Source organism: Morus notabilis, unplaced genomic scaffold (assembly GCF_000414095.1).
Source record: "Morus notabilis unplaced genomic scaffold, ASM41409v2 Scaffold2224, whole genome shotgun sequence".
Lineage (NCBI taxonomy): Eukaryota > Viridiplantae > Streptophyta > Magnoliopsida > Rosales > Moraceae > Morus > Morus notabilis.
In genome coordinates, this window is record NW_010367012.1 from 189,593 (window position 1) to 205,089 (window position 15,497).

At 32.0% G+C, this 15,497-nt stretch overlaps 1 protein-coding gene and 1 pseudogene across 1 annotated transcript; one reads left to right on the plus strand and one right to left on the minus strand.

Moving 5' to 3' along the window:
- Window positions 1–5,319: 5,319 nt before the first annotated feature.
- Window positions 5,320–9,182, minus strand: LOC21395019 (superoxide dismutase [Cu-Zn], chloroplastic). Its single transcript, XM_024174447.1, has 8 exons — window positions 8,800–9,182; window positions 7,155–7,216; window positions 7,007–7,046; window positions 6,791–6,886; window positions 6,668–6,699; window positions 6,434–6,509; window positions 6,098–6,151; window positions 5,320–5,609 (listed from the first exon to the last, which is right to left on the minus strand). Exons 1-8 carry the CDS (start codon window positions 9,083–9,085, stop codon window positions 5,584–5,586), a joined length of 672 nt encoding a protein of 223 aa, XP_024030215.1. The 5' UTR covers window positions 9,086–9,182; the 3' UTR covers window positions 5,320–5,583.
- Window positions 9,183–11,194: 2,012 nt separating this feature from the next.
- On the plus strand, window positions 11,195–12,568 carry LOC112094178 (annotated as a pseudogene).
- Window positions 12,569–15,497: the final 2,929 nt, after the last annotated feature.

Consider the following 15,497-nt stretch of genomic DNA (forward strand, 5'->3'; position numbering starts at 1 on the left):
ATATATATATATATATATATATATATATATATATTTGGCGTGAGAGATGCATATTTTTAGTTATTAGCGTGTAAAGCAGGATACGTATTTGAATCGTGATATCGGCTGCTAACTGGTAAATGTTGCAAACATTTGTTGTTTCTAATTCCAAAAGAAATGTGGGCTGTAGTAATAAAGAAAAAACAAGATATATTCTTCTAATCTTCTTGCCTTCTTGGTGCTTTTAATTTATGCTAATTAGGCAGCAACAGATCGAAGTGTATGTTGAAAGAATCAAAGAAAAATGGAATAGGCAATGCACCAATTTACATCTTTTCCGATATTCAATCTCTTATGGGTATTTTTTTTCCTTTTATTTTATTTAGAAATATGGGTGGTTTTGAACTTTCCCCTATTAAGTTTTTATTATTTTATTATTTTTTATAATGTATTCCCTATTATGTTACCAATTAATATATATATATATATATGTCAAGGTCCATTTAGCAGTAAATAGGTGTCGTATTGTGATTGATGCTGTCAGGTAGAGTAGCTTCATGTTGTAATTGTACTTTTGTTTTCTGTTCTATAGAAGAAACAAATGGATTTTGCACTTGCTTGACATTATGGAGTTGTTTGAGGATGTCTGGTACATAGATTCGTTCTCTGATTCAAATTATGGTTCGTGGTTCGTTATAATATTTTTTCTCATAAAAAATACACGTAAATCGAAAATGCTTCTAATCACATGGTTTTAATCCATGAACCAAAAGTCTTCTGAGAGATTCGTACCCCGATTCGAATCATAGTTCGTGATTCGTTATAGTGTTTTCTCTCATAAAAAATACACGTAAATAAAAAATAATTCTAATCCATGAACCAAACGTGTCTCCTGTAATAAAGAAATCCATGTGTTAATATTAAAAAAATAACATATTTTTAGCAGACGAATATTTAATAATATTTAGTAATTACTTAGCAACAGTTTTATCTAAGTGCCCACGTTAAGCAGTTTGGACATGATGGAATAAAGCAGTGAATGTACTGCTACTGTAGTGTCCCTACGAATTCTTATTTTCTTTTATAATTTATATCTTTAATTTGTTGACTTTGCACCACTTTTGTTGTGTGTATATATATATATATATATGATTAATGGTATAAAGAATATATTTGGTTCCTTTCCGTCTGCTTCAATAGGTCTTTTTCAGGGAGCTTAATTAAACTACAAAATTTTAAATTAAATTAATTGTGTAATAGAGTATTATTATAAGTAAAAATTAAGAGTGTAAATGAAAATTTTTTAAATGTGCTGCACAATATAGAATTAAAAATCTTTAAAGGGACAAAATAATATAAATTTTGTATCAAACTTAAAGATATAAATAAAAATTATTTAAAATTTAACATAAAATTTAGAAATGGAAAATTTTAGGGGGGCTAAACAAGAAAAAATATGCAAATTTTTTTTTTTTTGAATAATAGTAAAGAAGCTAGGTGAGGCTCGGGAGGGCTGCAGCTTTCTCTGGATCTTAGCTAGCTACGTCCCGGCCATTAATCCTTTAATTACCAGTAGAGACACCCATAAACGAATTATCGTTTCTAAAAATTCTGCTATCATTATAGTAATCATGATTAAGGGAAAAAAAAGGTACCGTTTTGTACCTAAATTTTGGAAAGAGCTCTCTTATTTGATTAATGGTCAAAGAAAGTGCCAAAGCCTGAGAATATTGATGTGCATGGGTGATTAGGACCTTGTTCTAGAAGTTTTTCCAAGAGATGGTATCTGATCATTTTAGAAGACGTTTGGTTTATGGATTAAAATCATTTTTGATTTACGTGTATTTTTTGTGAGAGAAAATACTATAGCGAATCACGAATCATGATTTGAATCGGGGTACGAATCCCCAACCAAACAACTCAAAAATATTTTCTTAAACTTGAAGGAAAAGAGAAAAACAAAACAAAACAAAAAATCTGAGCAGTGAAGTAGGGGACTTAATACTCACTCTAGCTACTTTAACAGTTCAGATGTCACTTTGAGTAGGGAGAAGCTTGTGATCACTAATCACTTGGGAGCTACTCATGCATGATCAGAAACAAAGGTTGTTGTAACTATTCAACTTAATTTCTTGATCTAATATAATAAGGAAACATATATTTTTGTCTAAGTAACAATAAGGGCCCCTTTTATTCACGCCTTTAAATTAATGATTTTGATTAATTGACAAAAATTTTATGAGAGAATCATTACTAGGAATTTTTTTATTCAAATTATTTTTGAGAAAAAAATAATATAACAAAATTAAAATCACGAGTTTAAATACATTGATCAAATATGACCTAATTGACTAGTGTGTATGATTTTGGCTCCAAGACAAGCAAGGTAGTTTACTAACGCTCTTACTCAAAGAAGCTGTCTCAATTAGTGTTCAGCTCATTTTATGTGATGTAGTACAACGTACTAATATTACGTAATTAGTACTCAATTGAATTGGTTAAGAGTGATGAAAATATATACTAGTGTCTCACATCTTTGCTGCATGTTTATTGACTTTCATACACATACAAGAGCGTATTATGAGCGCATTTGTCCCAATTAGATCTAACTTACTCATATACGTCAAATTTTAATAGATTAAAACACTTCTTTTAAACTCTTTTTCAAAAATATTTAGAACCCATAGACACATTATTATATACTAGTCTTTAGCGCCCGCAAACATTTAAAATAATATTTTTACGCATTATTTCTTTTTTGAGAAAAGAAAGAAAAGAAAATATGACACCAATAAAAAATAAAGATAAAAGCGGGAAAATAGCTGAAGCAAAAGACAAAAAAAAAATTTATGAACAATTTAATAAGTTTTATAAATGATTTATCTATAAAACAATTTATAAACGAAAAAGTTTAAACAATTTATAAATAATTTATTTTTTTAAAGAGTCCTCAATTTTTTTTTTACTTTCATTTTAAAAACAATTTATTCAATTTTTTATTCCTTTTTCGATGAATGTTATGCTGATACGTGCCTATTTACATCATTGCGTTTTAAATTAATTCTATTTTATTTTGTTTAATTTATTTTTTTGTTTAATAAGGTGTGATTTTATTTTAGTGTATTTTATTTAATTTTATTTTAGTGTGATTTTAATTGATATTGTTTTTTCAAATTATTTACAGCAATTTAATTACAAGAGTATGAAAAATTCGGTACAAAGCGGTGTTAAAAATAACAAAATCAGACTACAAATAATTCTAAAATAAATAAATAAATAAAGACAATAAACAAAATAATAATACAAAATAAATTTTTGCACAAAATACCCTCTCCTCCCTCACATGAGACCCACACCTAAGGATGAAAATATCGGTATCGATAGAAATATCGGTACTCTAATTTTACGAAAATATAAGAGAAAATATCAATATCGGTAAAAATATCAAAAAAATTTACAGAAATGATAAAAATTTACGTTAGAACATATTTTTAATACTTTTTAATAGCATCAACATTAAAAAGATACATAAATAAAAAAGTTTTACATAAAAAAAATTCATACATATTGCATATCTTAATATCAAAACGAAGTTCTATGAAGCTCAAATGTTATCGGGATCAGATCTTGATTCAAACAATATTGGTATTATGACATGTTATTTGAATAATGTCGAACATAATTATGAACGCGCCACATGGAAGTTTGTTGATCCATTTTCACTGTATTTTTATAATATTTCAATATTTCAACCGATATTTTTAATATTTTTCTGATATCGATATTTCAATCGTTATTTTCAATATTTTAACGATATTTTTAATATTTTTCTAATATTTTGTCAATATCAATATTATAGTGGAACAAAATTTTAAAATCCTTAAAAATCCGAAATTTCTCTCTCTTTCTCTCTTTTCCTACACTCTCTCTCTCTCTCTTCCCAGGTGGGGGACCCACCACCATTCCCTCTATTTCTACCCCTCCCGTTTCTCCAGCAGAGAAAGCCAAAAAAAAAAAAGAAAAAGAAAAAGCCATGTGGCAAACTGTGGGGGAGAAACCGCTCCAAAAAAAAAAAAAAAAGGGTCCTTCTCTACAGGAGGTAATAAATACATACTGATTTACTGTACATTTTGCTCCATAAATTTGAATCGTCGAGTTTACCTGTTTTTTTACCCTTTCTTCTCCCTTTATTGCACAGAGATTTTTTGAGTCTTTTCTTGCCCTATAGTTCAATTGTACACTTTTATCTTCAATTTTTTATTTCTTTATTTGTTTTTGTATATACTAATTTATATCAATTATCAATAAAAATCCATTCATTATTTTAAATATATATCTTAACAATTTTCTTTTTAAATTTCAGTTCTGAACTAAAGACAACAGACCCACCTAAAAAAGACCCAAGGACCAGATAATATAACTACTTTTAAATCTTTTAATTTACGCTACATATAATTAAAAAATTTTAACTTCCTTAATTATTATTATTATTTTTTTAAAATTTGTATTTTACAGTTAAGAAGAAGAAAAGAAAAAAGGAAAACAAAAGCTATAATACATTGTAAGAAACTAAATATTATATAGATATATCTATATGTTTATATGTATATATAAATTAATATTATACTATAAAAATTCTAAACTTTTTATATAATACAACAGTATTTTTCACAATAAGACGTGAAATTTTTGGCTAGTGTTAACTTAAAAAGAGTAATGGGGTGTTTGGTATATAACCAAACATCCACTAAGTTTCGAGTAAATGGATAGGTTATACAACATAATTTTATGCCTTAATCTTAAAGAAGATATTACAGCTTAACATGTGGTTAACAGCTAGCATATATGAGAAGTCAAAAAGATTTAAGATTATACATATAAGGACAAGGACATATAAAAGGACGTTAAATTTAGTGCATTATACGTATGCTTGCTTCAAAAACCAGACTAGTAAGAAAGGGTCACAAAAGGACAGAAAAATGTTCCATTCTCTCTCTCTCTCTCTCTCTCTCTCTCTCTCTAGAAGTTTTTACGCTTTGGATGGAACTTGTAAGATTTTGTAACAAAAGCAGAAAAGCATAATAGATAGAAGAAAAGAAGAGGCCAAGTTGTATCCAACAAATTTAACCGTCGATTGGGTGCCAAATTCCAACCGTCTGAGTGATTAGGTTCCAATACGCATTATTCGGTTTTCTACTGATCATCTTCTACTTTATATTAGTCTCATTAACCTTTGTCTTTAAGATGGTTTTTTTTTTTTTTTTTTTTTTTAAACAGAGAATTAGTATGTTTAATATGATTAAATCAAAGACAGGAAAAAGAAAAAAAAAATTATTTTTATAAAAAAGTTTAGTGCTTTCACCAATCACCAAAGGAGTTTTCAACTTTTACAGTGCATGCATAGCAACTCCATGTTTATTGATCAGGGTAGGGATACCAAGAACAATCACAGATGTCCTCTACAAACATTATGATTAAAATCAAAAACTCAGTTGCCCATAATATCACACGACAGTTTACATTCACATTCAAGAAAATTTCGTACCCGTTTAAGAAACCAGCGCATCCGCGTCCAATACCTAAGGCCGGATTGAAGAATCGCCATCACAGTGGAGTCAAACCAACCACACCTGTGCACAGGGTTTCAAAGGAAGCAAGTTTAAGATTATTGCGATTTTTATGAAATGAAAAACATTTTGCACTTCTAGGCATATAACAAAGCACCATCTCCGAAAACATCAAAACTATTTTACACAACATCCGCCAAGTTCAGAATTTTTCCATTTTTAACTTGGCTAGAAGGCCATGAAATAAAGTTTTATGATGCCAGGACACTGATAAACTATCTTATGTGATCAAATATTCTGTGTGCATAAAAGTGACAGTTGTTCATCCAGGCAAAGTTTAGGCAGGCAGGTACTTCTGTTCGGTAATATCAACAGGACAAACAGAGACTAGTTAAGAAGACAAAGAGCATGAGAAAATGGACAAGTTTTTCTCCTTCAAAGTTGGGCATGAAACTTTAGAAGAGTAAGCTTGAGAAACTATAAAAGATAACTCAAACTAGATATAATCCTCTTCCAAACTGCCACACATGAAAAGTGAATTTCGCTCTTACCGCATGCCAATCTTCCACCTGCATTGCCAGTGGTTAAGCTAAGTTCATGCCCACCTGCAAATGCGAATCCAAATGAGAGTTAGGAGAGAGTCATTCAAAACATTAGAAAGAGGTAACAAATTCATAGTGAGCAGAAAGATATGTAAGAGTATAAACATCTAGACATTGTCCAATTATTTCCATTTGACGTTACGAAAGGAAATCTGCTTTCCATGTTGATCAAGAATTCCATTGTCTACTCTTGTACTCTCGTATATTAAAATCTAGATTGAGACTATCAAAACCACATGCAAAGGTGAGATTGGAAGAAAATTTTGAGCATGAAGAAATACATACCCTTCCCAAGGTCATCCTCGAGCTCATGAACCACAAAAGCCCTTCCAACTACAGAATTAGGACCACCCAGTGGTATCTGCACATATTAGCCAAAATTAGGTACTACGTGTCTCCACAGACGTAGAGGTAACAAATAAGTATGTCAAATCACTAGCTTTAAGCATCTCTCATGTAAGATTAAAAGGGTGCCTCCCCACATGTTAAACGAAGACATAATTAAGTTTCAAGTATTACCTGATTATCTACAATTGTTGCCTCTGCCACGCCTGTATTCCCAAAATTTGACAAGTAATAAATAAGAGTCTCACATTACAATTAAAAGAAAAATGCATGCGTACATCATTTTAAAGAAATTACCCTCAGCATTGGCAATTATGTTTCCCAGGTCACCCGCATGACGGACTTCATTCTCAGGAGCACCGTGTGTCAAATTGTTAGGATTGAAATGTGCTCCTGAATAAGAGATAAAAATCACTACAATTCTTTCACAAAAGATTCACATGCATGACTTCATCAACTTATGACATTCAAAAGTTAAAATCATTTTGAGTTTGAAAAGCAATGAAGCCTTACCTGTGGAAATGCAACCATTGGTCGTGTCACCATACTCGTGCTAGATGATAGAAAGGAGTAATATGAGCATCTAAATTGATCAGAAATCACTACAGAGATCCAAAAAAGAAAAAGAAAAGAAGGAAGCCAAAGAGAATTTAATAATCACCAAGTGGAACCCATGAGGCCCAGGAGTAAGTCCAGTAACACGGACATTTACGGTTGTAGGACCTGCAGCAAATGAATGTTTAAACTACATTAGATAGCCATTAACATATGAGATTAAAGACATAGAGAACCTTGACTCTCACACGCTCATAACTTATCACTCAAATTATGTCCTGAACACCATTCAATAACATCAAAAATAAGATAATAGTGGAGTCTAAAAAGATAGAGCTTTTGCTTCAACTTTAAAGAAAGACATAGAAATGTCACAAAAATGGGACTCCAAGTTTAGGTTATGGACTTGTTCTAGAAATTTCCCAAGTGACCCAAATTCGAAATAGAGTTTCACATGCATTGTGTTCACTTGTTTTTCAACTTCCATCAACAAGCACATACATAAACAATCAAGCATCCATAAAACAGAAGAATTGATATATGCAATACCAGAAATGAATGTCCCTAAACCGCCCTATACAAAACCCTATATATGGAAAACTTCTCATTTTAATCTGATTAGTTAAATTCAACGCCAAGAACTGTGCAGTATGCTTAAAAAGTACCCCAAGCGCTGAAATAAACAATTTCCAGAAGGCTAGAACATAAGTTCGACCAAAATATAACATGAAAATACAAATGACTCTTCTCTTTTTACTTAAAGGAAAGACCCAAGGAAAAAAAAAGAGAGAGAAAAAAAGAGTGAAAAGCAACTTCTTAAGTTTAGGTCATTGGAATGTTTTAGAAAATCCCCCAAGTGACCCACATTTTAAATGAACTAATGAAGTTTTACATACAAACTCCTTTCACTAATCCCTCGCCACTTCCATCAATTCCTAGAGGACTAGGATTAAGCACATCCATACAGGGAAAATTGGATTAAGCACACCCATTTAAGGAAAATTTAGCAAACTTAGGATATGGACTTGTTTATAAATTCCATAAGAAAACCACATTTGAAATGAAGTTTCACACACATTTCCTTGCCCAATCCCTCTATACTCAACCAAAACCTGAAGTATAAAAACTAATTACAAAGAGTAAAGCACACCCGAAAAAAAAAAAATACACTTCAAATTTAGGTCATTTGCTTTTTTTTAGAAATCTCCTTAAGAAACCAACGTCTCAAATGAAGTTTCACACACATTCCCATCACTAATCCCTCTCTATTTAACCAAAACCTGAACTATACAAATTAATAACAAAGGAGTTATGCACACCCACACAAGGGAAAGAAAAAATACGGGGAAAAAATTCAAATTTGGTCAGGGGTCAGGACTTGCTTTAGAAAGTTCCCAAAGAAACCCACATTAGAAACGACCAAACAGAAAAGAGCCCAGAATTCAAAACTTGAAGAGAATGCTAGCAATAAAGAATTAAGCAAACCCAGTTGAAGAAAATAAAATTAAAAAAAGGAAAAAAAAAACCCCCCTTCAAAATTTAGGTTATAGACTTGTTTTAGAAATCTCACATAAACTTGGAATGAAGGCTAATAACAAAGAATTAAGTACACCAACTTAAGAAAAATAACAACGATAAATGAAAAAAAAAAAAAAAAAAAAACCAAATTATTGACTTTGTTGCCAAATCTTCACAAGAAAAACATTAAAAAAAAAAAAAGAGGGAAGAAAACCCATAAAAGTGAAACGCACCGTCGTCTTGTTGGGTCAAGGTGACGACGCCTTCAACGTCGGAAGTGCCCTTGAGAACGGCGACGGCGTTCTTGGTGGCGGCAGCGACGATGGAGAGTGGCTTTGGTGCTGCAGAGAGAGAAAGTGAGTGGAAGTTGGATTTTTGGTGGTCGAGCTTGAAGGAGACGCCATGGAAGGAGGAAGAGGAAGGAAGAGGAGAGTGGGAGAAGAAGAGTGTTGGATTGGGACATGGTGAGGAGATGATGATTGAGTGAGCCGCCATGAATGCCAGAGCAGCAGCTTGCATTGATTGGTGGAGATTGAGATAAAAAACTGATAATGTATTTTATCAAATCACGAAGAGAAGGTTCTGGTTGCTCCTGAGTGTACTAAGACCTGGACGGTCTACTGGTTGGTTAGTCATTCTTTTTTCTTATTTATTTTATTTTTCAAAATTTTTTTGTCTAAAGAGACGTTTGGTTAATAAATTAAAATTATGATATTAGAATTATTTTTAATTTATATGTATTTTTTATGAGAAAAAATACTATAACAAATTATGAATCATGATTCAAATCAGGGTACGAATCCCTTAACAAAACAATCCCTAAATAGATTAAAAAAATAGCTGTAAATTTGTGGGTTTAACCGTTAGTTTCTATCATAATAACAGTAAAAATAAGTAATTAGTAATTTTTTATTTTTAAATCGTTAAATTAGTATTAAAAATTATATATTTTATGTATTTTTTTAATCTAATGTAATTTTAATTATATTCAATAATAAGAAACAAGCACGAAACCCACAAGAGAAAGTCTAAAAAAACAACAATTCTACATTTTTTTTATTATCACTAGATTTATAAATTAAAAAATAGATTTAGTGCTCGTTTGGTAAGTGTATTTGAATCATGATTTGTGTTTTGATTTAAACTCGTTGTGAGAGAACTATTGATCATAATTTCTTTTTATTTAAAATTTTTTTGTGAGAAAAAAATTATGTAGCAGAATCATAATTTAAATTTGAATACATACTCCAAATAAAGCCTTATTGATTGGAATGACTATTTCTTTTAGATAGAAATAAATAGCATTTTTATATTAATTGAAAGCAAATAGATGATTACTTCAAAATATTTTTAAAATCTGTTATCTACTTTATTTTTAGACAAGTAATTTCCTAAGCTCTTTAATTAGTGATAACTTAGTCCGTACTCATTTAGTTTTGACAAAAAATACCCTTAAATTATTTAGGATTAGAGGTGAAAATTTAAGACTGACAGGCTCGGGCTTGACAATCCACATAAAAATTTTGGACCTGGTCTTGTAGTGAAGGATCTCAGAGAGATGATGAGGTTGCGATGATGTCGAAGAAGGTAGGAGAGAGAGAGTTCAAAGAGCGGGAAATGGGGGATGGAGAAGGAAAAAAGAGAAAAATGGTATGGAGGAGAGATCATGAGAGAAGTCGAGGAGACAACCTGAAAAATTTTCCTCATTTAGGGTGTGTTCTTTTCAAAATTCAAATCTCAACTCGAACTTTTTTATATTAGAAAAAATACGATAATAAAAAAGTTTGAATTTAAATTTTCATGAGACAAATAACTGTAACAAAGATTTCGTTTATTTTATCGATTCGAGTTTTTTATTTTAGGTTTTTACCGTTAAAAGTTTTAAAAAAATGTCACGTCTAACTTTTTTGTTATAGTTAAAAGTTCTTAAAAAATATCACATCTCAACTAGAATTAAAAACTTAAATCTGTGAAGTAAATGAGACAAAAAAACTTGAATTGTGATTTATACCGTATACTAATTAATATAATCACGATTTTATTAATATCAAAATTCTACTACTCTCATAATATTTAAAAGTTTGGCTATATTCAGACTCTGCTATAAAACTGCTATATGTGTAAAGAGCCCCCTTTTTTTTTTTTTAACCCACAACGATTATATGAATCCGTGATCTTACCTCAAAAAATCTATTTAAAAGAAAAAAAGGTGTTGTCGTTTATGTCATGAACTTTGCCGTTTCTCACTCTCCTTCACCTCATGCTTGGACTGGCCACCAAAACCCCTTTTCTCAGATCTAAACCTTATTTGCTTCTTCCTTACCCCCAGATCTGAGAATATCAAAATCTGTCTTCATAACCATTTACTATTCGTCACTGAAATTTGTCGAAAAGATGTTGAAGATTCAGGCAAGTCGATCTAAACCCAGCCTCTTTGCTTTTTTAAATGGCCTTGGATTTGGACGTACGTCTTTTACTTGTTCCGCTTCTTCTTTTGCTCTGTTTAAGAATAATTTTATAGCTCACATTCATTCCAAATCCTCTCCAAAAGACGGCCACAGAACCAAAATAAACAATACCCATTTCGAGAATTTTAATGTTGAAGCTGCTTTGGATTCCTTTCCGAGGATGTTCCGAACACGTCCTCTTCCTTCTATTGTGGCCTTCACTCAATTGTTGGGTAAACTCGTCAGAACCAAACATTATTCTCGTTATTTCTATGTTTAAGCAAATGGTTATGCAAGGAATCAAGCCTAATGATTACACTTTCAATATTGTGATAAATTGCTTCTGTCATTTGAACCAAATGCCATCCAGTTTGTGTGTTCTTGGAAATTTTATTAAATCCGATCATAAACCCGACATTGTGACCATGAGTACTCTGATCAAGGGGTTTTTCCTCGAGGGTAAGGTTGCTGAAGCAGAAGAGTGCTTTAACAAACTGAAGAAGGGAGGTTGTAAACCTAATGTGATTACTTTTAACATATTGCTCGATGGGAATTGTAAAATGGAAACAGTGTTGCAGCTATTCTCTTGCTTAAAAAGACGGAAAGAGAGGAGAACCGCAAGCCTGACGTTGTTTCTTACAACACAGTTATTGACGGCCTTTGCAAGGAAGGGCTACTTGCTCATGCTTTGGACCTCTTCTCCGTAATGATTAAAAAAGATGTTGTTCCAGACATTGTTTCGTACAGCACCTTGATTCATGGGGTGTGCATGATAGGGAAATTGAAAGAAGCTATGAGATTATTTAATGGAATGGTCGACCGTAATATCTCTCCTAACCTACGAACTTATAGCATCTTGGTCGATGCTTTTTGCAAAGAAGGGAGGGTCGCGGAGGCGCAAGGTGTGATAAAAAGTATGATTGAAAGAGGCATCAAGCCAAATGTTGTGACGTATACTTCACTAATTGACGGCTATTGTTTGCGAGGTGAAATTGATGACGCAAGAAAAGTGCTTGATGCGATGATTGAAAATGGTTGTGAAAGTGATGTATATAGTTATAGCATTTTGATAAACGGATATTGTAAGAAGAGGATGATAGATGAGGCTTTGAGACTGTTTGAAGAAATGACATCTAAGGGATTAGTTGCGGATATAGTTACTTATAGCTCTCTTATTGATGGCCTGTGTAAATTAGGGAGAACTCAGGGCAGCCACCAATTTGCTTCACAAGATGCTATTTTACTCGATGGCTTGTGTAAAAATGGAGAGCTTGACGAAGCAATAATTTTGGTTCAAGATGTGGAAGAGAAGAAGTTACCTCTCGATATCGTGATCTACAATACCCTTATTGGTGGCATGCTCAAAGTTGGAAATCTTGCATCTGCAAAGGATCTCTTTTTCAAATTACCATCTAAAGGCTTACAATATAATGTGAGGACTTACACCATAATGATCGATGGACTTCTTAGAGGAGGTCTCGTAGTTGAAGCTCTTAATTTGCATAAGGAAATGGAAGAGAAATTATGCCCTCCTAATCCGTGGACTTGTTCATAACGATGAGATATCAAGAGCTTTGCAGTTTAAGGATGAAATGGTGGCAAATGGTTTCTCTGGAGACGCCTCAACTTATGAGTTGTTTGTCGATTTAGTCGCTAAGGGTAAATTAGATCCTTGTGGTAAAAAAGAATTATGTAAGTTGAATATGTTATTTTACTATGAGAAAATCAATATATTGTACTCTATTTTTTAGTTTATTTCTGCTTACATGATTTGCATGAACATCTTGTTCTAGTTATGGATGTCAATGGGGCGGGACAAATGATGTCCCGTTCCGTCCTTAATGGGGTGGGTTTGACCCGTATATATTAGTTTGTAGGGTGGTGCAAGTCAAGACCCGTAAAGTTGCGGTGCGGTTCGAGGCGGGTCCAACCAAACTTACCCCATTTTTAACCTCAAATTTTTGTACAATTATATTTTGACCTAAAAAATTTTATAAAAAGTACACTTCAACCCTAATTTTTTTTTAAAAATTTCGACCCTATATTTTGACCAAAAAATTATTAAAATTTTAAATTTTACGTCACAAAATATCGCATTATATTATGATAATATAACACAATATAATATAATACAAACTATCAGACATGACTTTAGTGTTTATTTAAGGATTTAGGAAAATGGCTAAAAAGGTCCTGAAATGTGAGCCCATTTTTTCTTTTTTTTCCTGTCAATCTAGTGGTTTTATTTCTTTGACCGACAATTTTTTTTTTTGGTTATTATCAATTCGTTTATGGGCATTGGTTAATATACAAGTTTTGTTTCTGGGCATATGTTTTTTTTTTAATTTCTACCGGTGCTCTTTGAAATCAAGTTTTTGTTTTCTTTTTTCGGGTTTTTTTCCTTCTAGAAATGAAATTTACTAGTCTTGGTCCCCAAAAAAAAATGTCAAGTTATCCTCCCTTATTCCTCAGAAAAAAAAAAAGAGGTTTCTGAGTTTAAATTCTGAATTTTGTTATTGATCTACACCTGTTTTTTCCCTTTATAAATTCATGTTATGGGCAGGTTTTTCAGGTGTTTGTGTAGTTAATGACTCATGTGAGGATTAATACTTGTGATAGATCTGATAATGAAATTGTGATTGTTGACTTGCAAGGATTTTGCGGTCAACTTTGTTACTAAAGACTTATTTTCAGTTGGTGATCTCTCATTCTATCCAGTAAACATGAATTATCTACCAAAGGAGCATTTTAGGCTCAACCCTTAGGTTTCCTTTTCTTTGGCCATGTTTATTTCACCAATTCGAGTTTTCAATTTCAATTTGCTACAATTAAAAGCTCTCACAAAATATCACGTCTAACTTTTTTACTACAATAAAAAACTCTCACATAAAATCATATCTCAATTCAAATTGAAAACTAAAATTGGCAAACTGAACGAGCCTTTTATCTAGTACACATTACGGGTTTCGTTAACTGGCGGTCCTCAAAATTTGGTGAGTGTTGGATGCATTGTGCCGATTTGATCTAATTGTGAAATATAGGCATAGAAGTTGCAGTTATATACCATAGGCAAAGAAATTATACGAAATGCCTGGAAAATAATATCTTGATTCACTACAACTTGATGTCTTAAAGTTCTTCACTCTATTTTTTTGTAATCTTTCTTTGTTTTTTCTGTCATAATATTTAGACTTAAGAGTATCGGTTTCTGATAATGAGAATAAATTTAGAGAATGAAAAGTATTGCAATGGTGATTTAGGATGTGAAATCTATTTTTACATCATCCGATTTGTTTATATATTTTTTGTACGGAATCCTTTTAAAAATGTTTCATGATTTTGCCCTTATCAACATCTGTGTCTTCAATTTTATTCCAACTCAGTTTATAATAATGTTCTATAAGAAACGAAATAAAATAATAAAAAAATCTGTCTCTCTCTCATTCTTTGTTGCTTAAAAAATCTCTCTTAGTTAAATGATGATCATGACAATGATCACATTCTTTCTAGCTCTGAAAGATCTCCGTTTTCCTCTTCTTCAAAGTGAATTAGGCAAATTATATATTGCATCAAATACATAATTATCTAACAGGTAGGGATTTTCAGGGGCGGGTTGGGAGAAGGCAGAACCGCAAACCGCCAATGGAAGGACAACCGGTTGCAGGTGGGTGCGGGTGGGTTACCTCTCAATATCCAAACGCATAGGCATAAACCATAAATAAAATACATGTTTTCAGGCTGCATATGAAGAAGCCGTCCAGAGAGCATTGCCTACTTTTGATTCTGCTGCTGTAGGAATTGGTCCAGTGAGAAAGAAATATGAGGGGAATTTGCATAAATTCTTCAGAAAGGCATTTGAGGTATCCTACCTTCGAAGAAACTTGATTCCTTACTTAGAGCTGGATGGTTAAAATGATTAATTTCATAAATGCCTCTTGAACTTCGTAACTTGTTGTTCCCGAGTTCGTGGGAACATTCGCATGTCATATGTTAGATTGTACAGTAGATAAGATCATAAAGATTTATATAAATATAAATAAATATAAATGTACATATGGCACGCGTTAATGTAATAAACCAGAGAAAATGAAATATTGAGCATACAGTACCTGTGTTTACTTTCGAATATTTAGATAATATTTAGATAATACGTTTATCTAGGCTTTATGTTAAAAGGCAACTGAATGTGGAAATGTAGAGTCTGCCATGCAAATACCGTAGATAATACTTGCACACGTTTTAGTCCAGCCCTCATGAATATAAACCTTTTAATATTTAGCACGCTACTTGGTGTTCTGTGTGCTTGCATATGGCTACCCATCTTTCATGGACCGTATTATTGATTTGTCATTTATATTTTGCTGCACGTACAGGATATGTTCACTTAAGGATAGATCAAATGACCAAAATTATATAAAAAACCCTTTCTTGTCTGAGACTCGTATTCATCTGCACATAAACCACAATGCAGCTCAATTAACAAG